The following is a 25,845-nucleotide window of genomic DNA, read 5'->3' on the forward strand; positions in this document are numbered from 1 at the left end:
AACCCTGAAAGTTCATCTGGTGGTCCAAGACCTTCTAGCCAAGGCCCAAATCGAGACACTTACATCTTATAGCATTCATGCAGTCATCATGCTGATTGATAGTGGATGCACTGAGAGCTCTATTAATTGTGCCTTCATCATCAAGCACAATCTCTCAACCTGGGCCACTGCAGCACCAATCCCAGTCTACAACATGGATGAGACAAAGAACCAAGCCAGTTTGATCACTGAATTTGTCAAGCTTAGGCTCACAATCAGGGATCATTCTGAAAGAATCAACTTGGCCATCACTGACCTTGGGACTAAGGAAATCTTCCTTAGCCACAATTGGCTAATTCACTACAACCCACTCTTAACTGGAAGACCAGCCAAATTACATTTGTAAGATGCTAGTGCTGGAAGATTCTCTTCAAATTGTCTGACAAAGATCCTGAAGACTGCTGGGATGAGGAAATGGAAGATGGCGAGACAATCCTCACCATAGATCTGCAGAAGACCATACATATTCATGCCATGCACCATGCCAATGACCTAGTGGCAAAGGCCAACAAGGGGAAGAGGGAGAAGACATTCAAAGAAATGGTGCTCAAACAGGCATGGGACTACTATGACCTATTTGAAAAGGAGAGCTTCAATGAGCTCCCAGCCCTGAAGCTATGGGATCATGCTATCAAGCTGATCTACAATGCCAATGCCAACCTGGATTGCAAAATGTAGCTCTTTGGCAACAATGAGCAGCAAGAGCTTGACAAGTTCCTGGACAAGAATCTGTCCAGTGGATGAATTCAGCCATCAAAGTCCCTGATGGCTTCTCTCTTCTTTTTCATCAAGAAAAAGGACAGGAAACTCTGACCAATACAGGATTACCAGAAGCTTAATGAAATGATGATCAAGAATTGCTATCTGCTTCTGCTAATCTCTGAACTAATGGATAAGCTCTATGGAGCTCAGTATTATACCAAGTTGGATGTCCACTGGGGGTATAACAATGTGCAGATCAAAGAAGGCAACAAATGGAAGGCTGCCTTCTGCACCAACTGAGAACTGTTCAAACCAACAGTCATGTTTTTCAGCCTCATCAATTCATCAGCCACTTTCCAGTGGATGATGAATGACATCTTCAAAGACCTTATTGCCACAGGAAAGGTCATGATTTATCTGAATGACATTCTCATCATGTCCAAGACTCAAGAAGAGCATTGAGGGCTAGTCCAACAAGTGCTAGCTCTCATGCAAAAGCACTGATTATTTCTCAAGGCCAAGAAATGTGAATTTGAGGTACTCACAACCAAGTACCTCAGGGTCATTATCAGTGAAGAAAGCATCAGGATGGACTCCATCAAAGTGGCTGGGATAACAGAATGGCCAGAACTGACAAGGAAAAAAGAATTGCAATCATTCCTTAGCTTTATAAACTTCTACCAGCAGTTCATTCAGGACTACAGCAAGGTAGTCTGACCCATGACCCAGCTAATCAGCAATGCACTATGGACCTGGGGCATGGCTCAGCAGTCAGCATTTAATGACCTCAAATGCCAACTGGCAGAGGACATGGTTCTCATGATTCCAACACAAGATGGAAAATTCCACATGGAGGCTGACTCTAGTGAGGGTGCCATCAGAGCCATACTATCCCAAGAACAGGATGGAAAATGGTGATCTATAGCATTCCTATCCAAAGCACTTACTATCACTGAGTGCAACTATGAGATATATAACAAAGAACTGCTTGCAATCATGCTCATGCTAGAAAAATGGTGACATTACCTGATTGGCACTACTGAAGTTTTTGAGATCTGGACAGATCATCAAAATTTATGATACTTCTGACAGCCACAGAAGCTCAACTGCCAGCAAGCCAGATGGGTAACCAAGCTTAGCCAATACCAGTATATGCTACATTACAAAGCTGGCACAGCAAATAAGAAAGCTGGTCTTCTCAGCTGATGGGCCAACTATGATCAAGGAGGAGGAGACAATAAAAGAGTAACATTATTAAAGCCTAAACATTTTCAGGCAATGATAATGCCAATCAAGAAAGAAATCCATGAGCACATCAAGAGCATGACTCAGGATAACTGCAAATGAGACCAACAAGTGGCCCCATCCCTCAACCATGAGCAGGGAATGATGAAGGAAGGAGGGTTGATCTGCTATGATGGATGGATCTATATTCCCAGAGACCAGGGCCTTCATGGCAAAATCATTGCCATATGCCATGATCATGCAACTACCAGACATTCAGGCATTGCCAAGACCAAGAAACTCATCCTACAGGAATATTGGTGGCTAAAAATAGGCAACAACATTATGCAATATGTCAAAGCATGTGAAGTTTGCTAATGTAGCAAATCTTCAATGCAGCCATGGGCTGCACCACTCCACCCAAATGAGGTCCCATTGTCACCATGGACCCATATTTCAGTGAATATGATCATCAAATTGCTGGACTGCAATAGCTATGATGCTATCCTTGTCATAGTTGATCACTTCTCCAAAGTGATCATTCCAATCACATATTCTACTGAATTAACTTCTGAAGAGTGAGCAAAAATCTTATATGATGAGATGTATGCCAAATATAGCATGCCTCAGGTGGTTATCTCAGATAGAGGATCACAATTCATCTCCAAATTTTTAGACAACTTATACCAACTCCTCAATATCAAATGCAATGCATCAACTGCATACCACCCCCAAATGGATGGACAAACAGAGCAGGTGACTCAGAAAGTGGAGAAATATCTCCATCTCTTTATCAATTATTGACAAGATGACTGGATAGAATGGTTGACACTTGCTACCTTCCAACACAACAACAGGATCCACTCAGCCACTGGAAAAACCCTATTTTTTGTCAATTTTGGGTGACATCTCCATGTCACTCAAACTGAATCACACTACACTATGACACCCACATCTACAGACTTTGCCACCACAATGGCAAAAATTCATGCTGAAACCAAAGCCACTCTTGAAAAGGCTGCATCCACAATGAAGAGGCAGTATAACAAATATTGATATATGGTACATAAATATTCAGTCAACAATAAAGTATAGCTGGATACAACAAATCTTCACCTCCCACACCTGAAACAAAAGCTGGCTGACAAACATATGGGACCCTTTCCCATTCTCACAAAAATCAGCAGTTCAGCATATAAATTACAACTTTCTGTTACATGGAAGGTTCATAATGTCTTTAATGAGACATTATTGACCCCATACATCACCCCAGCATTCCCAAATCAGAAATGCCCTCCTCTGCCACTACCAGATCTGATTGACAATGAGAAATATTATAAAATCAATCAGATCCTAAATCATAAACTCTGCAAGATAAAAGTATGTGGTGGAGGAATGACCACTACAGTTGACTATTTAGTCAGCTGGAAGGGATATAAACTGGAATCAAATCAATGGGTCAACAAAAAACACATGAATGCCAAGAACATAATATATGATTATGAACAGGCATTGAACTGATATTCCATTGGTCAATGTCTTTATGAATCTTATTAGAAGAAGGGCAGATTATCTGCTCTCAGATGCCTGGACTTATCTCTAAATTAACCATCAGGACAATGGTCTTAAGGAGGGGGTAATGTTATGATTTTTCCTTTTTTCCTTCTTTTATTTGAGAGATTGACCCCTATTTTGCTTAGTCAGGGCACCTAGACTAGTGCTTAGGACCATGGGACAGGCTTAGTCATCACAACAACATCTAATCAGTCATTGTCCTTCAATGCAACAGTAACTGCTTGATGACAGACAATATCCTTTTGTAGGTAGCTTAACAACACTAGACAAAACACTCTATAATGCCAGTACACACAATTAGGTAGTTATATCTATAGAATGGATGATGACTAGTATATAAGTAGCATAGCTCTCACTGTAGTATCTCCAGCTTTGAGCTAAAGTTTTATTCTTCATCATTTTATCTCAAGCCAATCTAAAGGCCTTGTGATACAAAGCCACATAACACATCAAGTGAACTCTGACATCATTGTCCAAAGTGCAAGACAGTGTCAGTTTATCACATGTTTAGATCACATGTCATTTGAGTTTAACACCTTTTGTAGGTAACCATGATACTCCAGGACAATGAGTACTATAGCACAGGCATTCACAATTAATAATGCTATATTTATCTAGGAGACAAATAGTATATAAGTAGTGTAGTCAGTGCCATGTATCCCTAGTCTCAAACTATTCTTTATTCTACCACTTCTACTCAAGTCAACTAAAGCATTGACCTTGAGACACAAACACTATTAAATACACTAAGTGAATTCAGATGTGATTGTATGAACATGATACAGCATCTGTCTACCATGTGTATATAGTCATGTGTCACTTGGGCCTAACACTGAGAGACAGGTCTCTTTGATCTAGTGGAGAAGATAGATTGAAAGTCCAGATGTTTCAAACTCATATCTGCTGATGACTCAATATCAGTGAGAGCAAGGATGGATCTAAAGGAGTCAAGTGTTCTGTCAGTAGGTGTTCCAATGAGCTAATAGTTGGTGATACCAGTTGTATATTTTCCACCTGTAAATGTAGAAGGTATAGAGAAATAGGAGAGTTTCTATGAAGATGGAGATGAAGACTGTGATAGTGAAGTAAAGAGTGGATTCTATGTGATATTCTCAGTGATAGCTGAGAGAGAGACAGATCAAGCTTTGAGCTAATTGTTAGATTCAAGCATTATATGAGTGCAAACCCAGGATAAACTGGCATTGTATTGTGTTTATACAATCACACCAGAGTCCACTTTTATGTCTGACTCAGTGTGAGGTTCAAGGCATTGCAAGTTGCTTGAGAGAGAATAATTATTAGGCTCAAGCTGCATGTGATAAACCAATGTGGCTTCACATTCAAGCCTTCCATCAGAGTTCACTATATATACTAATGTTGACTCCCTGTGCTTCAAGACTTTGTATGACTAGCTTGAGAGTAGAATGAGATAGAATAAACTTTAGCTTGAAGCTGGGGATTTACCAGCAAGAGTGAGCTCTTTAAATACTGTACAAGGCCTGCCAATAATACTACATACTTATTATGTGTATCTCTGTCTTGATGCCCATTGTCCTTGGGCATCACTACCATATATAAAAGATTGATTGTGCATTGTCAGGCAACATCATTGCATTGAAAGACAATGGTGGATTTAGCTAGTTGTGATGACTAAGCCTTATCCCACAGTCTTAAGTGCTTATTCTAGCACCCTGACTAAGTGTGAATAGGGGTTAATCTGAAGAAAAAAAAGAAAAGAAAGGAAAAATCATAACAATAGTATAGAATAAACTTTAGCTCAAAGCTGAGTCTACTACAGCAAGAGCAATACTACTTTTATATGTTTCTGAGTGTGATAAATATAGTCCTACTTATTATGAATATCTGTGAGCTGGAACTTAAGAGTTTATGGTTCATGCATGAAACAATATATATCATCTATTGGTGAGACATTGGTTGCAAGCCATAGCAGAATGGCATGAGTTGTCTAATATAGTCAGGATTACTGGTCTGGCCAGATAAATAATAGTTAAGTGCTCATGATTAGATAGGCATCTGATAAGATAAGATAACTGAAAAAATCATAATAATGAGTCACTTGTCCATCAATAATAATAATGTCAAAATAGAACTTACAAGCTACTTACTCATTATCAACATTTGTATGTCTCATTACTCTCACAACCACCCACACAGACTAACAACTCATTTAAGCATCTGAAGACTGAGGGGGCTATATTATGGATATACTCTACCTAGTCTTACTGAGTCTTTGAATGCCTAAACAAGGACTCAAACTTTCTCTTGACTTCTTCAATGTTCTGTTTTCTCTATTTACTTACTCAAAACTACCAGAAATACATAGAAGATTCATGAAATGCTGTACAACTAGAATATTCTTCATAGCTTTCTCTAGCATATAAACACTTACTCTAGCTATAAAAATCCATCTATCTTTTGACTTATTGTTGCTTTGTGTGAACTAAGAATCTGAGATTACTATGCTTAGTGCTTGCTGCCCCTGATCTTTCCCAGTTACACTTAGTGCTTATTGGATTGATTAGTCTTCCTTTGATTATGCTTAGCACTTATCAACCCTCTTCACTTCTCAATTATTTTCTGAAGTGAATGAACTAAACTTGATTAGAATACTTTACTATATACAATTGCTATGTTATCTCAGTATTCACATCAGTGAACAGGACCACCCCTTCCAATGCTTCTCTTTTCACTTATCTCAAGTCAGATGGCTCATAGCAACATATGCACAAGACCATATTCCTTGAGTTCTGCATGAATATTTAGTCCAAGACATCCATGGCTCACATCCTAGGCTATAGCTTCTGCATTAGGAGTGCCATGGAATTGCTTCTCACTGGAGTCTCTCCAGAAATTGTAGCCACAATAGAAAGCTAGACCTCACTAGTTTTCCTGCTTTACTGGTGCTATATGGAGGATATCATACCCATGAACATATCATGAGCTTACAACAAAGCACATATCAACAAGCTTGCAGAAATATTTGAACAATTTCATATTACTAATGGCATCCTATGCAACCTTACTGAGACCACAGATAGCAATCTCAAAATATAATAGGTGCACTATCCCAGTATCCAATAGTGGGCTTGCTAATCCTCTCTACTAGTACCTTGCTCATCTGTTATAATTGCTTTACAAGTCACTTACATTATTACTCACATTGTCACTACTTACATATTGTACTCACTGCATCCAGCAATAAACCATGATGTTTCAGCAGCCCTTCTGACCTTCATCTTTAAACACACAACTTGAATACATTCCAGTATTTGAGTTCTTTTCACTATCACATCATGACAGCATTTCCAGAACATTCCACAGCACATGCAATGCTGCTAGCATTGCACTCTCTCTCACATGACCAGACTATCTACTTTATGCAGTGAGAGGAACAAAGCTATGGCTGAGGCATTCCTCTCATCCTTCAATAGTCATAAGAATAGTTTGAGGCAGTCCCACTATTGTCTCATACTGACCAAAATGAAGTGATTCCAGTTCAGTGATGGATATTTATACATCCTGTAGATATGATGTGCTTCCTGGCTATAGAAATAAACATTTTTTACAGTTAGCACTTGATTGAACACTGCTGCTGCATATTCAGAACCCCCAAGCATAAAAAGATTGGTTATTATTGATTCATGTTATCTTCACAACATCGAATGAACCTCATGGTGAAACATGCATTGACCATTACACTAAGATTGCCAGTTGGATTGGATGTCTTGTATTGAAAAATTGCCCCATCTTGCCAAAACAAAAAAGAACTGATAGAGCTGGGAATTGGATGTGGGGGAATCGAAACCCCAGTTGTTGCCATTCCGCCAGGTCCACGAGACGGATGCGTGAATTAGGACGAAGTGATGCTTCAGTTGATGCACTCATACTGCCACCTCTGTGAGTATTCAGTCTAGTGTGCTCATACAGATGTATTCTCCATAACTCGTAAAAGCGCCTCCACACTTGGCCAGCTCAACATGCAAATAACGACCCCAATTGTCGAAGTTCTTGTAGTCCTTGACCTTGGCGGCTAGGTCACATCACCTGCCTCAAAGTTCTGCATTGAAAGGACGTATGTATATCGATCGCATTGCCATGTGTCACCAAAAATCGGGCTGCATTACGACTGGAATGCCGACTTGAACAACGTTCATCATCTAAAAGGACGCAGACCCTTAGCCTTGAACTCGAGCGAGCATCGTCCCCATCATGTGCTACGAAATCATGGTTCTTTCATTTGCTTGGAGATGTTCCACGCCTACAATCATCAAAGTGTATCGCGTGATCCATGAGGAAATATGTATGTGACTGGCGATTGTCGTGGGTTAAGGGACAAACACGGATGAACTATAGAATACTAATAGCACTCGCCATCAAGTGCACGTGAACGTGAAGGAATCAATAGATTAAGATAAGTGGGGATCCGAAAATCTCGTCCGTGTTATATAGGAAAGCAGATGCTGATCTAAATTGGATGATAGGAATCAGCAGAGATAACATCTGTATAGTGGACAACGTAACCTTTCCCGCATGAAAACATGATGCCACCCACGCAAGAAAGCTGAATCATTGTACAGTTCTTACTCGACTTGGATTCATTGCTTGGAGCAAGGAACTTTTCTTCGACAACATCGTATCAGCATCAAAATTCAGCTGTATTATTCCAGTTTGGAGCAACGAAAATAATGCAAATATCAATAAATAAGCTGCAAAACCCAGGAATTGAGAAAACGGGGCACATGTACCACAACCACACATATGATATAGGATACCCAGGTCCTGCGCATCTACTCGGCCTTCATTTCCGCTACCACAGCTCCTTGTGTATACGAGATCAAAGGGCAGTCAAAATTTTCCTGGCTCGTATCTGGAATACTGACAAAAAAGAATAGGCGCGGACAGCGAACCCGCATGCTGGTCATGGTGGTTGATGAAAGAAGATGCGTGGGAATATTATCAACAGCTCGAAAAGCTGTTGCGGGCCGCAGACGGGCCGCCTCGCAACGAACGCAACACTGTCCAGTTTTCAAGTTCAGCGTTCTTCTTCGGCCCATCCCCTGGTAGATTATCGTTTTCCAGACCCTTCCAGCCCTTCCCCAGAGCCCTGTGGTATTGCGGTATATTTGTATACCGCAAGGAATTACTAAATTACAATTAGTATAAAAGTGCTGAGGTCCGGGGGAGCTTCAAGTTCGGTAGGCTTCGGGCGGTCTGTATGAAATTATTTCGCCCCACGTCTAATATCGTGTTAAATCTATTTGTTTCTTGGACTTGCCGTTGCCATAGTATGTTCTCATGTATTCCTTTCCTCAAACTCAGACTGATCATTTGTTGATTTGCAGCTTTCGGTGGTATAGTAATTGGACAGTATTGGAATCTTTGGCTTATCACTTGCTACTCTGTGATGCCGACTACGCGTAATCCAGACTTGAAGGACCAGAAGCCTATTTATTCGCTTGATAGCACTTTATAAGGCTCGTAAACGCCACTGCCCCTTCTTCATCCTCTGTCCTCACATTTTATGCTTCTCGTTACACCATTCGTACTGACTCTGTTGGGAACTATGCTGGGTCTCGAAGTTTGTCATCGCATCGCCGGCAAGGTCTCGTCTGCGACAGACCTTTACTATCCTGGTGAGTCTGGATTCACCTCTGCGCTCGCTGCTGGCTGACCGCCTACAGGATCCACTTCATACGCAGCAGACAACAAGCACTACGCGATATCAAGTTCGCAGGCATCAATGTGCAGCGTTGAGCCTGGATCTGCTGAGGATCTTGGCATCATTGTGCGTGTGTAGATTTGTACTTCGTACCTTCCATTCACATGAGGCTTTCTAGCTAGGTATATTGGGAGAGACGAATACGAGATTTGGAGTATGTACCGAGTCCTTCACCTTGCAAGAACTCTGGGATCCTATATTTGTAGGTCAAAGGCGGCGGACACGCCACGAACCAAGGCTTCTCGTCCACGACGGGCGTTCAGATCGCCATGACGCGGTTCAACGAGGTTACATATGACTGTACGACACAGACAGCAGTTATTGGTGCTGGTAATATTTGGGACGATGTCTACAAGATATTGAATGCTCAAGGTGTGAACGTTCTTGGGGCAAGGGTATCAGGGATTGGCGTGGCTGGTTTCACTCTCGGCGGGGGTGTGTACATGGTCATTCATCTCTGTGTATTTTCCATCCTGATCGTGACCGAATTCGAAGGGTATGCATGGCTCAGCAACCAGTACGGCCTGGCTATTGACAATATAGTTTCATTCGAGTTGGTAACGCCAAGTGGCACTATTACCTCTGTAACCGAAGCCAGCGATGCGGACCTTTTCTTTTCATTAAAGGTATACTGTGTTAAGCCTATCTTCTCTGGCGCTTATGCTTCCGACGGCAGGGAGGCAACAACAACTTTGGAATCGTCACTCGGTTTACTTTGAAGGCATTCCCACAAAGCACCGTCTGGGTATGTGCAATCTCCACCCTCCATCTTTGTCACCAAATAACATTTTATACAGGGAGGAAGCGCCTCGTACAGCGCGGACAATATATCTGTGTTCACAGCTGCGTCGGCCAAATTCTCGTCGGAAGTCAGTGACCCTAAAGCAGCAATGATCATGACATATGGGTATTCTGGCTCTCCCGCTCAGGTAATCTATAGCACTATCCATTGTCCAAGACATTGCGTTATGTCGTCTGTAGTTGTCCCTCTCCGGTATGATGTTCTACGACGGCCCTACTCCTCCGGGTGGTATCTTCGATGACTTCCTTGCATTGCCTTCATTATCTAAAGACATCAAGTCTCGCTCGTTTTACGATTTCATCATGTCTTTGGAATTTTCGGCCGATAATGACAGGTATGCTTCGAGCTCCTGGCTACTATTTTCTATGGCTAATTTTTCATATCGACTGCTAGAGTTGTATCTAACGATATCCCAGTGCTTGACTACTCAGAGTCGACAATCAAAGGCCTCATCGATGAGCTGAACGTGAGGCCCATCATTTGCTCTTCTATGCGTGCCTTACTTTATCTTCCTTTTTCTTAGCACTCGGCCTCCACCCTATTTACACAAGGAGCCTCCTTAACCGCGTTTTCTATTGAACCATTCCTTCCTACTATCTTTGATCATGCTCCCGCAAACTCATCTGCATATCCAAGCTCTCGCGAGCGTGCGGTCCTCCTCACCAACCTTAACTTTCAATGGGTAGGGGAGAGCCACGACAGTGTATTTCACGCTGCTGCGGGAGCATTCACGCAGAAGCTCGGCGTTCCGGGCGCACCGAGGTACCCGAACTACGCCATTGCTGGTACTCCGGTGAAGGATATGTATGGTGAAGAGGGGGTAAGGAGAATGGAGGCTACGAGGGAAAGGGTAGATCCTAGAGGTGTCATGCGATTGACGGGAGGATTCAAGGTATAACCCCAATTGTACCAACAAGAGATTTTTAGGCGACGAATTAATTGGGTTTTGGCGTCGTCTGACTCGTCGATTATCTCTTGCTCTTGATCGACCAATGATCGACTGACTGTTCATGATCTGTTAAGCCTAAAGTGGTAATCACCGCCAGCTGGGACACCGCCGGCAAGTTCCGACAGATGTTCCTTCCAAACTTCGAACACGAGGCGACGAAATACACAACAAGACTCTCTGTAGACATCTCTGATGCATATGTCATATCTGATGGCACAGCTGTGTTTTCTGCTGAATTTCAGAGAAAGAACGAATTCGCCGAAGCGCGTCAAACTCCCATTCTGATTCATTCACTCCAGTTTGGGCCTTATAGAAGACGGGCTCAAATTCAGGTCACTGTGTCAGAGTCCTCTTAGCAATGGCGTTAAAAATCTAGATGCAACTCGACGGTCGCCAATCCAAGCCGTAAAGTGATGCTGTGCGGCGTTGACACACGATAGAATTTATCGGCTTGATAACATGTCAGTTCTTCATAGCCTCATACGGGCTGAAATCTAATGGTGAATGATCGAGTCTTACAGTGACTCTTTAGCGGTGTATCAGATTAACAACATTTCGGACACGCGTTACGTTACACACGGGCTTAAAGGGCAGAAACATCTTCCATCAGTGCTTCTGCCTCTTCTGTTGGGATCACAGGCGGACCAGGTCCCCGTCAGAGTGAGCATATCCATACAGATGTACAGATGTCAGATGTCTCTTTATTATTCGTCGATAGAGGCCCAAGACAGTTCCGGGACCGGTCAACCGGAAGCCGGATCAAATTATCCGAAGCCCTTCTTCGACGCGACTCTCACCTTTGGGCTCTACGTCTGACGTGCGGCCCGCCGTTCTCGTGCTTACTGCCCCAGATACACGCTTTGAATTCTCCTGAATGTTTCTCTCGGTCTCTCGAATTACGCTTCCCCTCCCCCTACTGACGCTAATCTTGGAAGGTTTTGTCGCAACGCGTATGTGGCGTGGTTCTTGCCTTCTAGTTTAGCGCCGACATCTGCTAGTGCGCGACATATCGTTTGTTTATTCCTTGCTCGCAGGACGATGTCAGCTGACTGAGGTAGCTGTGGGATTTCCGTGGCTTTTAAGTGACGTGACGTGTTTCCGTATAGGTCGTGTCCATGACTTACGTACCAGGAATCAGATCTCCAGAATCGAGATATAATAAGCATCAATTGTGGATACGCCAACTTAGGACTGAACAAACGAAGGTCTACATCAGTTATTTTTTACCATCGCAAGGTGAGTATTCCAAATATGTTGTTCTATTACTGTGTCTCGATCAGATGGTAGCAGGCTCAGGTATCGAGCCTCTGTACCGGACTCTCAGACCCAGAGGACGGCACAGATAAGGAGGCTTGAGTCCCACACTGTCATGAAGGGCGTGCATAAAGCATTTCCTCGGCAGTGGAACTCAAGGGTGGAAATCCCATTTTTAATGTGAGCCGAGGGGGTGTGTTAGTACAAAGGGTCGGGGTAAGATCTTCTTCAATATCTTCTGCTACTTCTCATAGACACCTCTACATACGCGAGAGACATACGGAAACACGACGGTAAGAACTCTTGGCTGTAGGACCTTTATACTTCGGTGGTTTTGAGGCCATGTAAGTCGGTTGATCGGTCCCATACCTTGTGAACTATGACTGACATCTTCGAATAGACCAGACAATACTCGGCGTGGAGCGGCGACACAGTTCGTTGCCGGGGTGACGGGAAAAGCTCTGGGGAAAGAGCAGTTATGTTGTCGGTATGTATGGGTGAGCTATTGAGCGCTTTCTCTGACAATTATTTGTTGTGTTTTTGGCTCATCTGGAAGACGATCAGAAACGTTGACTAGAATCCTCTCTGTCGACCGTTAATATTTCGTCATTTAGAAACGACTATCCTGAGAACATCGTCGTCTGGAAGCTTAAAACGACAATCATCGAGAGGATGGTCACGCTGCGGTAAAATAATGTAGACATAGCACAGAGCCATAGTAGGCAGACCGATTGTGCGTACTGGTTCAACACTCTCTTTTCTGTGGCGTTGAGCTGATGAAACACATATAGACCTACATCACAAATACCGACTCGCCCATTTGGTGTGATCATCTGCAATTATATTCTCTCCGAGTCGCTGGATCTAAGCGGTCTTAGCTTATTATTTATTTATTTATTTTGGATACGGCGCCGGTTCGCGGCGAGGGATTCCAATGTTTACGTGGCGCATTTTTCGATAGATGCTCAGTAATATGTATTCTCCGGCTGGGGCGGAAATTGCGTTTGGTATGGCATACTCCACTAACAGCCAACCGTTATAGAGATGCCATTTATCCACTGGACTGGAATAATCAGGTAAGCGTGTAAAAACGCGAGAGCTAAGTGTTGAACTCAGGCTATCGACGTCCAGGCTGCAATGTGAAATTAACCCGGTCTGTTCAATATCAGACGGTGCAATTACCAAAATCACAGCTCGCCAAGTGGAAAGAAGCTCGGGCTCAGAGCTGTTACATAACGATGAAAAGACAAAGGATTGCTCTGATTTACTTTAGTATTTTTATGATCTGGGGTGTACAGCTATCGAGGTCGGCCTCCTGCTCTGCGGGCAAGGTCAAGCTCTTGCCTCGCTCTCCTTGACGATACCAACATTCAAATTCCTTTTGGAGGTAACTGTCCTCACCAAGGCTATCGTTACTATTGCTGTCGTTGTCATGTTCGTTTTCGCTAGGAATATCGACCTCGGGCTCATCTATAACCTGTTCGCTGATTTGTGGATTGCAAGGCGTCCAGTCGAGTTGTCCATCGGAGGAGGAGTCGCCGCCTATCCTCTGAAGCAAACTCACAAATAGGGGCCTGAATTTTCCATAGTCGGGAAGCTCGTTAAAATCGAGGGAGCGGCTGTGGTCGAGCAGGTCACCAAATTCGGCTGGAAGGCCTCCAGACAGATGTTTGCCTGAACAGCTCGTTTTGATATGTCGGACTATCTCTTGTGAGCGCAGCGGAGACTCCAGGAATGGACGAGGCTTCCAAGGTAGGTGTCCACGAAGAAGGAAGAGGGCGGTGTAAGCTAAGGATTCGAGGTCGTCGCGCAGAGAAAGATCTACGACGTGATAGAGATAAGAATGAATGACGTTACTGGCTAGATGGCGTAATGTGCACTGACCTATTCCATTGTGAGAATTCAGACTTGCCCAACTAAGAGTCCCGACTATGGCCAGGCGATCCTTTAATGGCTCGTACTTGCTGGGATGACGTTGGGAAACAGGCTTGGAGAGTCCAAAGTCAATGATCTTGATTGTCGAATTATCAAGTGTGCAGAGGAGGTTGTCAGGCTTGATATCGCGATGCACAATCCCGAGCGAGTGGATATGCTCCAGTCCCGCCAGCTGTTGCCTCCGGATCAGTTATTCCCAAAAATCCGAATTTGCATTTACGCACCACTTGATCCACGATTCGGGTGACGGTCGTCAACATCACGCCAATCCCTCTCTCGTTGTTCTGTACCCGCTGCTCAATGCTCGGTCCCAGCAATTCCATAGCTATGTACTCGAAATGCTCCAATTGGCCGTATCCATAAACAATGGGAATAGCGGCATGATCTTTCAAAAGTTGGAGGATACGAGCCTCGTGCCGGAGAATAGGTCGTTTCACTCTCACCGAGACACGCGAAGTCTTGAGAGCCACTACCTTGTCGGATCCTCGTTCCGTCGCCTTGAACACAGAGCTCTATTGTTCAAGTGAGTGATGGGACACACGGCGAGATTTGACTCTTGAGCTCACATAAGCGCCCCAACCCAACTTTTCGTCGTAGGATGTAATCCGGTAGGTCAACCTAGCAAGGCTCATGATGTCTGTGGTTAATCTGGTAGCGTTGAAAGTGGCTCCTTAAAGGCGATGGTTTACGCGTCAAATCCGACCAAATAGCGACCAAACAAATTGATTCTGATCATCAGCAACCTTTTTAAAAGCAATACATCTGTCCTCGAAGGATCTCGGAACCGGGAGAAGGTTCGCGTCTGATGCATAAACCAGGAACCAGGCCTAGGTTTTGCTGTTAGTAACTTCCCTGGCAGGCTAAGTACAGTGAATTAAAGGTGGAGGGGCCTTTTGACTATGTAGCATGACGATTTTAAACTTTTACTGTACAGCGCTTCTGTAGACTCTTTTGGACCCAGTCGGTTCAGAGTCGACACCGGTCACCTATCATGCACAGCACATACAGGTCACGAATAGTATTGCATCATCTACACAGTTGCAGTGTGTTCATGACCATCGACAATCTTGTCATGACGGAGAAAGGACTAGCGGCAAAGATCATCTGTTGGCATGCGCAGCTACCGATGTACATTTTACTTATCATTACTTAGTTACAGCTTAAGCAACCTCAATATCCTTCAAAAATATCCTTATCTTAATTTCAGAATGGCAAACAAGAATAGACAAATTGAAAGAAAAAAAAAACAATGACTCCAAGGAGTCTGAACCTCCCGCTTCACTTGCTATCCTTCCACATGAATATTGGGACAAGTGAATGATAATCAGCGTCTCTCAGTCGCGTATGTTTTTCGGAGACTCCATGAATTTGTCTTATCTTTGTGGCTCGACTCCTTTAGCAAGTATCAACAATAGTATAGCAGCCTCAGGCATATGCAACGGTCATCATAAAAGATGCCCAAGCTTGGTACGTCTCAAGGATCTTTGTCCATGGGCCTCCAGCCCGCCCCGTACCCCGGTTATGACCGTCAAATTCAGCAATGATTACCTTCGCGAGCTACGCTTCCTTCGAAAAATTCTCCCCGAACGGCCCCATCTTGCACGTCGATATGCTTTCGTACCACAGCCTTTGGAACGATGCGCAGAAAGATGCGCAAGTGAAACGGTCTCTCGCTGAGCTCAGATGCGTCGCCTCATTCATGACGTCGTACAGCCTGAGCCATAGGAAGGTTGTGTCTCTAAACACAACGTAAGAGCAAATCAAGGAACCTTGTTCAATCCACTCCCACTAAGTGGTTTTAATGGACCTCATATCCGGTATAGCCGTAGATTGGCACATCCGTTCCGCCAATGCATCCCCAGTCGAGAGACTGCCAATCCTCATCAAATCTACAAGGCGCTTTTGCTAGAATTGACATCTCTCTTCCGCACCTTCCCAAACTCTGCTACCTGGAAGGTCCACGCGGAAGAGTCAATTATCCCACTTTCTCTCAAGGCCTACGTCCCTCGAGTCCGTCGATTCTGGATGGAATGTAAGACTGAGTGTTCGTCAGTCACGGTTAAGGCACCCTTCCCACGCCCTGTGTAATATCGGCTGAGGGTTAGACTCCTCCTGGACCTCCTTATTGTGCGAGAGCCTGCAACTGAACTTTTCAATAAATCGTAGAAGACAAGGCGGCAGGGATATTTTTATCTGGATCTCACAGTTACTGCGTGAGCTTTCCAATGGACTCGTTGAAGGATAACCTGAGTGGGAATCGGTAACAGACGGAACGATTTGCTTGCCACAGATCATGGGATTCGGCTGCCCTCCGCACATTTCGTATAATCCGGTCCCACGGAAATCGTGACTCGTAGCGTGTTTTCACGAACATAAAGGAATATGAGATGTTCGGGTGGCCGGAGGGAGCCCCCAGGTGATATGGCCATCACTCAAACGGCTGATCTTTAAATTTGGCTGTGATATTCGAGTATTGTAATCGACTGAGTGTTTTTGTTGGAACAGAATAGAAAATAGGAGCCCTCGATGCCGTTGCACATACCAACAGCCACACCGAGCTTGCGGAGAAACCAAAGCTATGAAAAAATTCGACTGAGGAGCAACGCGTAACGTCAACGTGCTAAATATGTTGGATGCGGAGCACCCAGCATTCCCGGGAGAACGTCTAGTGAGGCAGAAACCTGGGGGAGCGAGTAACTATTTTTCCACAAGTTCAATCTGAGCCTGCGAAGGAGAAAGCGCATACACTGATGCCATGGTATTTGTGTTGTACTTGAGGGTATCCTGCGCTATTTCGTCGCATCTCACAACGCCTCCATTCCGCTCTCCAGAAGATCGGCATATCTCTGCGTCGCTCAGACGTGCTGTCGAGCTGAAACCAATGTGACAAGCAGTCAACTCGGGTGTCTTTCTCTCGCGTGCGATCCCGGGCCGCCTACCGTGACCTGGTTGTTGATCGTTACCGATCATATTTTCGGTCGTATGGAGCCAAGCATTTTTTTGGTTGAGCCATGTTTTCTCCGTCCTGTCCGTTTCCATTTGATACATGGACCTCCAACCTGCCGCACTGCTTTTTTTTTTTGCTCAGGCTGGTGACGCAAGGTATTCCTTTCTATGGCTGCCTTCCAAGTTGGCGTGCCAGTTCGTATCCATTGAACTGTTAAGGTTGAATATCGGAAAATTGCTGGGCTTGTTGCAATAGGCAACGCTCTTGGCCGCACTGACGGTATTTATCCGTCGCCTTTGCTTGGTTCCAGTCCCGGCGGTCTTATGCTTTGGCTCGGATAAATGACTTGGAAAATTCAATATATATCACTCACGATCCTTCCCTTCTAACCAACAAAACCCTTTTTTCTCATCATGCTCAAGCTCTTCTCTATCGTTTCTCTTGCTGCAATTTTCCAGTGCGCCAGTGCTGCTGCGACAAGTTCTACGGCGCTGAGTGGCCTCAATACCAAGTTCACGGCCAAAGGAAAGCTGTTCTGGGTTCGTTATAGACGAGTCACCACCCTGTATAATGTTGAGTACTGGCCCTAGGGCGCAGCGGCCGATGAAGATACCATCACCATTTCCGGTGCGTTTTTGCCACAGTACAAATCCACATGCTGACAGGCTTCCTTTTCAGCGAACGAAGCCATTTTGGAATCCGAATTCGGGGCGGTACGTTCGACTTGTGATTCTTTACCTTTGCCTGACAACCGTAGGTGACTCCCGAGAACTCCATGAAGGTCGGCCGGTTCACGCGTGGCAGGCCATCCGTATCTTATGCTCAATTATTACTAGTGGGATGCGACCGAAAGCACCCAAGGGACGTTCACCTTCTCCGGATCTGACTATCTCGTGGATTGGGCTATCTCGAACAGTAAAATCATCCGTGGACACACTTTGGGTTTGCTTTTAGGGCCACGACCCTGTTTCGAGCTGTGGAATCTGATATGCGCTTCTTTGCAGTGTGGCACTCGCAGCTCCCTTCGTGGGTCTCTGCCATTACCGATGCGGCTACACTGGTGAGCTAGCTAATAACCCCAAGTCGACAATGCCCCAGATATTAAGGGATCATATTAAAGACGTCCGTCATTCAAACACATATCGCGAATGTAGCTGGGCAGTACTCTGGTAAACTTTATGGTAAGCTTGGCGCTTGACTGTTTGTGGTTCACTGACTCGCGCGCTTCGGGGATAGCTGTACGTGTCCTTCCTATGTTTTAGGAGAATTGACCTACCGAAGAATGATCAGTGGGATGTCTGCAAGTGTGTCGGCCCTTACCTCTGCGTCCCTGCATTCTGACAATCTACAGTGAGGTCCTAAATGACAACGGTACCCTGCGATCGAGTGTCTTCTATGATGTTCTTGGAGAGGTAAGTCCTTATCCTGCTATGGCCAGTGTTAGGATATTACTCACCTGGTCATCAAGTCCTTCATTACCATTGCCTTCAAGGCGGCAAGAGCCGCAGATTCTACCGCAAAGTTAGATCAGATTTGCTCTTCTTATTTCTCACTGATACTTGGACCAGATTATATATCAACGATTACAACCTCGACTCGAACAACACCAAGGTCCAAGGCTGGTCGCTGCCGCTCTTCCTTCCTCCAATTTCTTACGTCTTGCCATTCAGCAATGGTTGCCCTTGTCAAACGGATTAATGCGGATGAACAGCTAATCGACGGTATAGGTACACAGATGCATTTATCTGTACGTCTACACACACTGAGGTATTTTGGATGTGTTGTTGACCATACATAGGCCGGCGGCTCGAGCGGGGCAGCAGCAGCTCTAGCGGCACTGGCAGAGGCGGGTATAGACGTTGCTATCACCGAGCTGGATATCGCCGGTGCAAGTGCATCCGATTATACCACCGTCGTTGATGCCTGCCTATCCACCTCTGCCTGCGTCTCAATCACCAGCTGGGGGGTCAGCGATGCTGTAAGCCCATTTCCCTACCTGTCTCCCAAGTAACTTTACTTAGCTACTCACTTACTTATCTTCTTTTCCAGAATTCCTGGCGCGCCAGCTCTACACCTCTGTTGTTTGATAGTGACTACGAGCCAAAGGCGGCGTATACGGCAGTTATATCTGACCTGTCTTGAGAGAGTTCTTTTGAAATCTATTATGGGATGTGTTATTTATAGCCGGGCCGGGTGATCATCGGCCCGAACGCGAAAACGTCATCCTATCAGGGTCCTGAGCCCGGATTTGATTCCGGTTCATTACTGTGCACTGCCATTCGCACATCCACTTTTATATCTTTCTCTGAGGCTGGAGCCTCTTCTTAATTTTTCTCCTTCTTACCACGACGTCTGTAAGCTCTGGATCGTTCTCAACTTTGAAATGGAGTTCTGACTTGGGTGGCGCAGTTTATGCCTGACTCGCTTCCTCAAGAAATCGTTGACACCATTATCGATGAGCTGAAGGACTACACGCATGATCTGAAGTCGTGCTCGCTGACATGTCGTTCTTTTTTCCCCCAAACTCGTGTCCATCTGTTCACGTCGATTGAGCTTTCAAGCAACAAGCGATGCCAGGAATTCATGGTTTTGCGGTCCTCCTCCCCATACGATCTCTCTTCCTATGTCAGGAGCCTCACGATTAATTTTCGCCGGAGCGACCTCACTTTTCAAAATCTTCTTGATGTCATAACATGCTTGACAGTCCACCACATCACGCTGGAGCGTCTGAACTGGGGGAAACTCACAGAGGATATGCAAGGGGCGCTTTCCACATCTTTTCCTCACCTCCGGAGCATCTCCTTCGTCCACGTTAAATTTCCCGACTACCAGACCATCTGCGGATTTCTGGGCGGATTTCCAGAGCTCCAGGACGTCTCGTTATCGGATGCTCATGTGCGCAAGCCAGGCGATCACATGGGATATGAGCGCAGCAGTATACGGCTGGCTGGCCTATCTATCATCGGAGCGCCTACTAGTATCCACAGTCTCACTTCGCCTTTAAGCCCTATATCATTGAAGCACCTCCGCTCGCTTAGGTTCACCTGGAGTGTTCTAAATGACCTCCCCACCGTCCAATCCATCCTCCTTGCTGCTCAAGGGAGTCTGAAAGAGCTCATCCTCACCCAAGCACCTTCCTACGGCGAGATCGGTGAAGTGGCCTCTTTCCCCTTTTTCGTCGTAATCTATCTCTCAATAATATGACCATTGTAGACCCCGGTTTTGTAACCGAATTTCCTCGGGAGCTGCGGATTCGAGATCTGGACCGCCTCCAAGTTGAAATGTGGGACCGGAACGTGTGGGGAGGATCTCCGGAGTTTGATCTCCTAGACGCATGGATCGATATATTCAGGTGCTCCGCAGGGCATGTGCCTCGGGATATTTCGTTTCACCTTTGCCTCTCTAGTGGCGCCGTGTTCGAGAATTGGGAACAGGGATTGGGCGCGTGGTCCTCGTTAGACGAGGTTCTCGCTACTGAGACGGGGCCGTTTGAGTCTCTGTCGCTTGTGATATATGGACTTGAGATGGCGGAAATGATGCAGTTCAAGGGTGTGATAGAGGATCAGCTGCCGAGGTTGAAACAGCGTGGGATGTTGGATGTCCGGTGTAAGAGTTTCTTGTCGAGATGACTCTAGTTCGTTTTTCTGTTGTTTTGCTTTTGATCGCGGGCTTATGAAAGGGACGTCAGGAAATAGGGTTGTTGTTCCGCATTGACGTTTGTAATATACTCAGGACTTGATCTATACGGTATAAATATTTATATTCTTCTGTACAATTGGACAAGGTTCACGATGCGCGCGTACATGGCGCGCGAGAGGTCTTATTTCAGGCAATACCAGCGAAAGCGCTCAGTGAAAAGATGGTCCCATACTGGAGGCATGATACATCCAGTCAGCCAACGTCAACACCGAGTACACAGGTAAGCCCGTAGCTTCCTTGACTGCCTCTGTGAAAGGTGGCTAATGTACATCTTCAGTATCTTGGCTTTAAAGGGTAAGGATTAACATACCATATTCGTACACCTGATTTACGGCTTCGATTAGCATACCATGAATCAAGGAGAGAACAGACGCACTCGAAGCAGATCGCTCGTATCGTCGGGTTCTCTTTTTGAATTTGTTTCGCCGCCTGGACAACCTCTGCTTCGCAAGCTGCAAAGTCGAATTCCGTTTCCAAGGTTATCCAGTTATAAAAGGCACCCCCAACTGGTACACCCTTGACCGGCGGCGCGACATCCAATGCGACACCCTTGAAGTGATCCTTTGTGAGGTTCTCAGCTGAGAATGTAATAACCCCAACGGTGTCTGGCGCGCCGCCAAATAGCTCTCGAAGCCATCGAACCTGTAACAGTGCGCTAGTACCGATTGGGACTAACCAAGCAATCAGACTTCTCGCTGTCGGAAGCTATGGGAGGAGAAACTCACTGGGCATTCTCTCCGCAAGCTCTTTGTGTGTCGCAGCCATGAACCCACAGCTCGTAATCAAACAGGTAACGTTCTCCTCCTTCATCAGCCTAGTCCCTTCTTTGACGAACGCGTCCACCAACGCCATCTGCCCTTCCCTCCCGGCCAATACCACCGTCTCGCGGGTCGCTGCCTCGACGATGGAAATGACCACGGGATAAGCGTACGATTTGAGATTACCGCAATCTCCAGGCGGCCGATAGAACTGGGTGTTCAACTGCAGCACACCAAGTTTTTTGGTGGACGACATTGCTCGATAAAACGCCAGAAAGTCATGGCTACTTATTTCATGGCTATCATATCTCCAAAAAGTGTCTTATCTCGGCCGAGCCTGCCGATCATCTTCGGCATGTCGGCATATCGCGAGATGAGCGAACATTATATTTGTCTTTCATCATTTTGCGTTGTTCTGGTGCACGATACTCTTTGAGACTCCGGTAGAAGTCCTTGATGGCCTGTTGGCGGTGTTATCTTCTTCTATAACTGCCTATCTCTCATGGGAGACTTGCACGCCTTGCCCCGTCCCAGCGTTTTTTGTTCCTCCCTCTATACCACCACGCTCCTCAGCACAGACCCCTCTCAGAATCTTCGTCGGACCTAGCAAAAATGGCGAATAATCACCAGCAGACCGCGGATAGTAGTTTATCCAGCTTCCAGGTCCTATCTCCATCGTTCCTATCGCGTTGCCTGCCTCAATTGTGCCACTATCGTCGACTATAGAGTACCAAGCAAGGGTCTATCCCCCCTTTCCATCCACGGATAAGAAGGGAGCGTTCCTCGCTATCTGTTTTTTTTTTACATTCGGACCCAACCATAATGTCGCCCTCCTTGGATTCGAAGCTCGACCACAAAGACGACGCCGAATCGGACATCCACGACATCGCTTACGGTCCCGATGGCGAGCCCAGTCATAATATCGAGGATTATTTCAAGTTCGATCCTAAGGCGGAGCGGAGGCTCGTTCGGAAGCTGGATGCGAGGCTCATGCCACTTATCTTTTTTCTGTATGTCTTCAATGCCATCGACCGGTCGAATTTGGGTGAGTATTTCGATTGAAATCATACACCGCGGAAGGTCACTGATGGTTGGGATTCTACCTACTAGGAAATGCGAAGACGGATGGGCTGGATACCGACTTGAAGTTTAAAGGGAACGACTACTCGATAATGCTCTCCGTTTTCTGTACGTGGCGTCCTATACCTGGACTTGGGTCGCACGCTTATCTCCTATTGCAGATGTCCCATTCTGTACCCTCACTGTCCCAGCAATCGCCCTCTCAAAGAAAATCGGTGCCAAAGTGGCACTCCCACTTTATATGATCACTTTTGGTGGAATGTGTATGATCAACGCTGCGTGAGTCTCTCCTACTACCTTCCATTTCTCATTTTCTCATCCATCGTTCAGAGTGAAGAACTTTGCGGGCTGTCTGGTGGTGCGGCTGTTCATTGGCGCAGCGGAAGCCGGGTTTGCTGTGACCATTATCTGGTATCTGACTACTTTTTACACGTATGTTCTTCTTGCGTCTGCCGTCCGTATTTAATATACAGTTGCTTAGGCGTGGTGAGCTGGGAAAGCGCGTGGCCGTGTTCTATTCAGCCTCTGCTTTTGCTGGTGGATTCTCTGGATTGATTGCCTACGGGGTGTTCCGGACAAATATCGCCCTTAAGGGTTGGCAGGTACGTTGAACCTCCATCTTGATCCAAAGACCCTCCTCACATATCTTTCTCAACAGCTACTATTCCTCATCGAGGGTGGCGCGACTGTCTTCTTCTCAATATTGGCGATGTGCGTCATCTCTTTTCCTTTCTTCCTCCCCCCCTCCTTGGACACAATCCTGATAACCTCTTAGATTCATCCTACCCGCGAATATCAACTCGACGCCGTTTTTCTCGGAAGAGGAAAAGCACGTCGCGCGGACGCGTATCCTCCGTGATTCGTCCGCGGTTATCAACCAGAAGCTTACATCGAAAGCTTTCTTCGCTCCCCTCAAGGACTGGAAGCTCTATGTCTGGGCTTTGATCGCCATATGTTATGGTGTAGCTGCTTCGTCAGCTGGGACGTTCCTCCCTCAGATTATCGGACGCATGGGTAAGGGAAAGTTGACGACCAATCTGCTTACGGTACGGAATGTTCCTTTCTCATCATTGGGCTTGTGCTAATGGACTGCGTGTGTGTGTAGGTCGCACCCAACTTTGCCGGCGGGTTTGCTGTGCTGCTCACGGCGACCTCGTCGGATTATTTCCGAGAGCGATCGTTGCATATCGCGGGTGCGATGTCTATAACGATGATTGGGTTCATCGTCAGTGCGTCTATCTTCTCTTTCATTCATGTTATGGGGGAGGGAGTTAATTGGTATTTATCTAGTTGACACTGTTGACGTAAAGAAGACTGGGATTCAGTATTTGGGTTCTTTCCTGTTGTGTCTTGGAGCATTTACGCCTTCGACTATCTTCCACGTGTGGCATAATTGCAAGTAAGTAAAAGGCCATAGGCAGGTCAAGTACCGACTTACTAGTCTGCCTCTGCAGCGACGCATCTGAAGTCGGACGTGGTTTCCGTACGGCCCTCATGACATTCTTCGCGAACTGTGCGCCTAATTCTTTCTTTCCTTATATGCGCCTAATTCTTGTCCCTTAAGCTTCCGGACTCATCGCATCGAACATCTTCATGGCCAAAGAAAGCCCGTACTACAACACTGCGCTCGTAGTCAACTTCAGCTTCCTCGCTGTGGGCATAGGCCTTATCCTCAGCTTACGGACGTACATGATGCTTGACAATAGACGGAGGAATAGGGAACAGGGCGTGAACTGGTCGAGCAAGGACGTGCCGACAGCGGCGCTCGCCGTTGGGGTGGCGAGCCCAGACTTTAGGCATTTCCTTTAATGAAGGAGGTTCCTGCGTTTTGATGATATATAGTACTATTTTTATGTTTTTGACGGCACATAATGCAAATTTACGACTACTGCGAGTGTATAGACTTCTTTTTAGAGAGATATAGAGTACATTAATTCATGAACTATCTACAAAATAAAGCATGAGGGAAAACGTTTAATGAACGACGATGACTGAGATCTTTTGCCCAGTGATACCCAACGGATGGGAATTATCATCCTCAGCAACGATAGTGATCCTGCCTGAACAAGGACCCTCCGACGATTTGGATTTTGAAGAAACCACCCAAGATCTAAGGTTGCTCGCCCTCCGCTCCAAAGGTTCCTGTTCCTGTTCCTGCGAGGACTGACACTTGCACTTGAAGATGCGCGTATAGGTGCCACGACCGTGCTTTCCGTTGAAAATATTTTCGTGTCGGCTACCAGGGATCCTCCTATCAGAGCGATGCTCGCAAAACAATAAGACGGAAAACCGCGACATACTCAAATTGGAGTCCCGCAAAGGAGAGGAGATCCTTGGAAACCAACTTGGTGCGTTTCTGATGGCTGATGGAGGGGACGGAAACGATCGAGTGGCAGGCGTTCATGTTGTGCGCGAGCTTTGGTTGGGCTTTGATGGCCTTGTAGAGATCGGACGCTGTTTGGACGACGAAGGCCTCCCCGCCCCCGCCTGAGGATTTCTGAAAGAAATTTTTTTCAGTTAAGCAAGCGGGAGGGGAGGTGACGAAAGACCACGTGCAGTGGTGGAGTCCGCTGCTGGTGACTCCGGTCCTTGCACCTCCCGCAAGATCTGCCTGACCCTTTTCTTCTTCGCATTCTCATCGTCCTCCGCCTTCGTCTGCAGTCCTACAATTTCTGTAATACCCTTTCTTTCCCTCTTCCGTTGAGTGAAGCGTCTCTGGTACTCCCGTTTCTTGGTTAGGCATGGTGCGCAGGACTTGTAAGGCGCATCGTCGGGCATTGGTTTTTTGCATGTCGCACAGGAGCGACTGGTCTGGTGGGTAGCCGAAGAAGTACCATCGAGCATCTCAACATCCATGATGGTGGGTGATAAAAGAGTGGGCTTGTGTGGCGTCGTGGAAAAAAAATAACGGGCGCGTCTGTAACGGCACGTGATTGTGACGGTTCGTTCATCTGGTTATTTGGCGCTAGACATTTGTTCTCCGGCATTCTACCGAATCCAGAAGTCCCGGGACCCATTTACCTCCCATTTTGGATGATTTTTGACTAAAAATCCATTATCCATGGGGCTTGGTCCTCAACTCCGCATAGTAGGAACCTAAGCTCAGCAGCCCAAAATCCGGTATTTGATCCCATATCCTGC

At 45.9% G+C, this 25,845-nt stretch overlaps 8 protein-coding genes across 8 annotated transcripts; 5 read left to right on the forward strand and 3 right to left on the reverse strand.

Moving 5' to 3' along the window:
• The first annotated feature begins 8,772 nt into the window (after positions 1 to 8,772).
• Positions 8,773 to 11,048, forward strand: BT62DRAFT_951023 (FAD-binding domain-containing protein). The gene is made up of 11 exons (XM_043188162.1): positions 8,773 to 8,846; positions 8,904 to 9,194; positions 9,243 to 9,346; positions 9,399 to 9,434; positions 9,487 to 9,715; positions 9,776 to 9,906; positions 9,957 to 10,025; positions 10,078 to 10,209; positions 10,262 to 10,416; positions 10,476 to 10,548; positions 10,606 to 11,048. Exons 2-11 carry the CDS (start codon positions 9,083 to 9,085, stop codon positions 10,978 to 10,980), a joined length of 1,416 nt encoding a protein of 471 aa, XP_043038906.1. The 5' UTR covers positions 8,773 to 8,846; positions 8,904 to 9,082; the 3' UTR covers positions 10,981 to 11,048.
• Positions 11,049 to 11,905: 857 nt separating this feature from the next.
• BT62DRAFT_1007157 (uncharacterized protein) lies at positions 11,906 to 12,975 on the forward strand (the record flags this gene model as incomplete). Its single annotated transcript, XM_043177315.1, has 6 exons — positions 11,906 to 11,981; positions 12,030 to 12,085; positions 12,138 to 12,267; positions 12,584 to 12,629; positions 12,686 to 12,772; positions 12,900 to 12,975. 6 exons carry the CDS (start codon positions 11,906 to 11,908, stop codon positions 12,973 to 12,975), a joined length of 471 nt encoding a protein of 156 aa, XP_043038907.1.
• An 850-nt stretch (positions 12,976 to 13,825) lies between these two features.
• Positions 13,826 to 14,726, reverse strand: BT62DRAFT_822852 (kinase-like protein; the record flags this gene model as incomplete). Its single annotated transcript, XM_043182363.1, has 3 exons — positions 13,826 to 14,106; positions 14,170 to 14,392; positions 14,445 to 14,726. Coding segments are annotated over 3 exons (786 nt in total), but the record flags the coding sequence as incomplete, so codon positions are not given.
• A 2,854-nt stretch (positions 14,727 to 17,580) lies between these two features.
• Positions 17,581 to 19,309, forward strand: BT62DRAFT_981272 (glycoside hydrolase family 10 protein; the record flags this gene model as incomplete). The annotated part of the gene is made up of 12 exons (XM_043189584.1): positions 17,581 to 17,706; positions 17,833 to 17,880; positions 17,925 to 17,948; positions 18,004 to 18,109; positions 18,172 to 18,227; positions 18,288 to 18,348; positions 18,473 to 18,579; positions 18,636 to 18,688; positions 18,736 to 18,785; positions 18,838 to 18,914; positions 18,966 to 19,145; positions 19,217 to 19,309. 12 exons carry the CDS (start codon positions 17,581 to 17,583, stop codon positions 19,307 to 19,309), a joined length of 981 nt encoding a protein of 326 aa, XP_043038909.1.
• A 106-nt stretch (positions 19,310 to 19,415) lies between these two features.
• BT62DRAFT_193740 (uncharacterized protein) lies at positions 19,416 to 20,906 on the forward strand. The gene is made up of 3 exons (XM_043180003.1): positions 19,416 to 19,517; positions 19,577 to 20,318; positions 20,381 to 20,906. Exons 2-3 carry the CDS (start codon positions 19,580 to 19,582, stop codon positions 20,794 to 20,796), a joined length of 1,155 nt encoding a protein of 384 aa, XP_043038910.1. The 5' UTR covers positions 19,416 to 19,517; positions 19,577 to 19,579; the 3' UTR covers positions 20,797 to 20,906.
• A 34-nt stretch (positions 20,907 to 20,940) lies between these two features.
• On the reverse strand, positions 20,941 to 21,880 carry BT62DRAFT_969925 (uncharacterized protein; the record flags this gene model as incomplete). The annotated part of the gene is made up of 4 exons (XM_043188961.1): positions 20,941 to 21,126; positions 21,177 to 21,189; positions 21,243 to 21,537; positions 21,592 to 21,880. The coding sequence occupies 4 exons, from the start codon at positions 21,878 to 21,880 to the stop codon at positions 21,016 to 21,018; spliced, it is 708 nt and encodes a 235-aa protein (XP_043038911.1). The 3' UTR covers positions 20,941 to 21,015.
• Positions 21,881 to 22,253: 373 nt separating this feature from the next.
• On the forward strand, positions 22,254 to 24,596 carry BT62DRAFT_193622 (MFS general substrate transporter). Its single transcript, XM_043180002.1, has 11 exons — positions 22,254 to 22,669; positions 22,735 to 22,812; positions 22,866 to 22,983; positions 23,035 to 23,136; positions 23,186 to 23,306; positions 23,363 to 23,415; positions 23,480 to 23,750; positions 23,810 to 23,933; positions 23,995 to 24,103; positions 24,159 to 24,217; positions 24,269 to 24,596. The coding sequence occupies exons 1-11, from the start codon at positions 22,447 to 22,449 to the stop codon at positions 24,511 to 24,513; spliced, it is 1,503 nt and encodes a 500-aa protein (XP_043038912.1). The 5' UTR covers positions 22,254 to 22,446; the 3' UTR covers positions 24,514 to 24,596.
• Positions 24,565 to 25,588, reverse strand: BT62DRAFT_994884 (uncharacterized protein). Its single transcript, XM_043190488.1, has 3 exons — positions 25,261 to 25,588; positions 25,005 to 25,201; positions 24,565 to 24,940 (listed from the first exon to the last, which is right to left on the reverse strand). Exons 1-3 carry the CDS (start codon positions 25,558 to 25,560, stop codon positions 24,679 to 24,681), a joined length of 759 nt encoding a protein of 252 aa, XP_043038913.1. The 5' UTR covers positions 25,561 to 25,588; the 3' UTR covers positions 24,565 to 24,678.
• Positions 25,589 to 25,845: the final 257 nt, after the last annotated feature.

This window comes from Guyanagaster necrorhizus, assembly GCF_019112545.1.
Source record: "Guyanagaster necrorhizus MCA 3950 unplaced genomic scaffold BT62scaffold_15, whole genome shotgun sequence".
In the NCBI taxonomy this organism is placed as follows: Eukaryota; Fungi; Basidiomycota; class Agaricomycetes; order Agaricales; family Physalacriaceae; genus Guyanagaster; species Guyanagaster necrorhizus.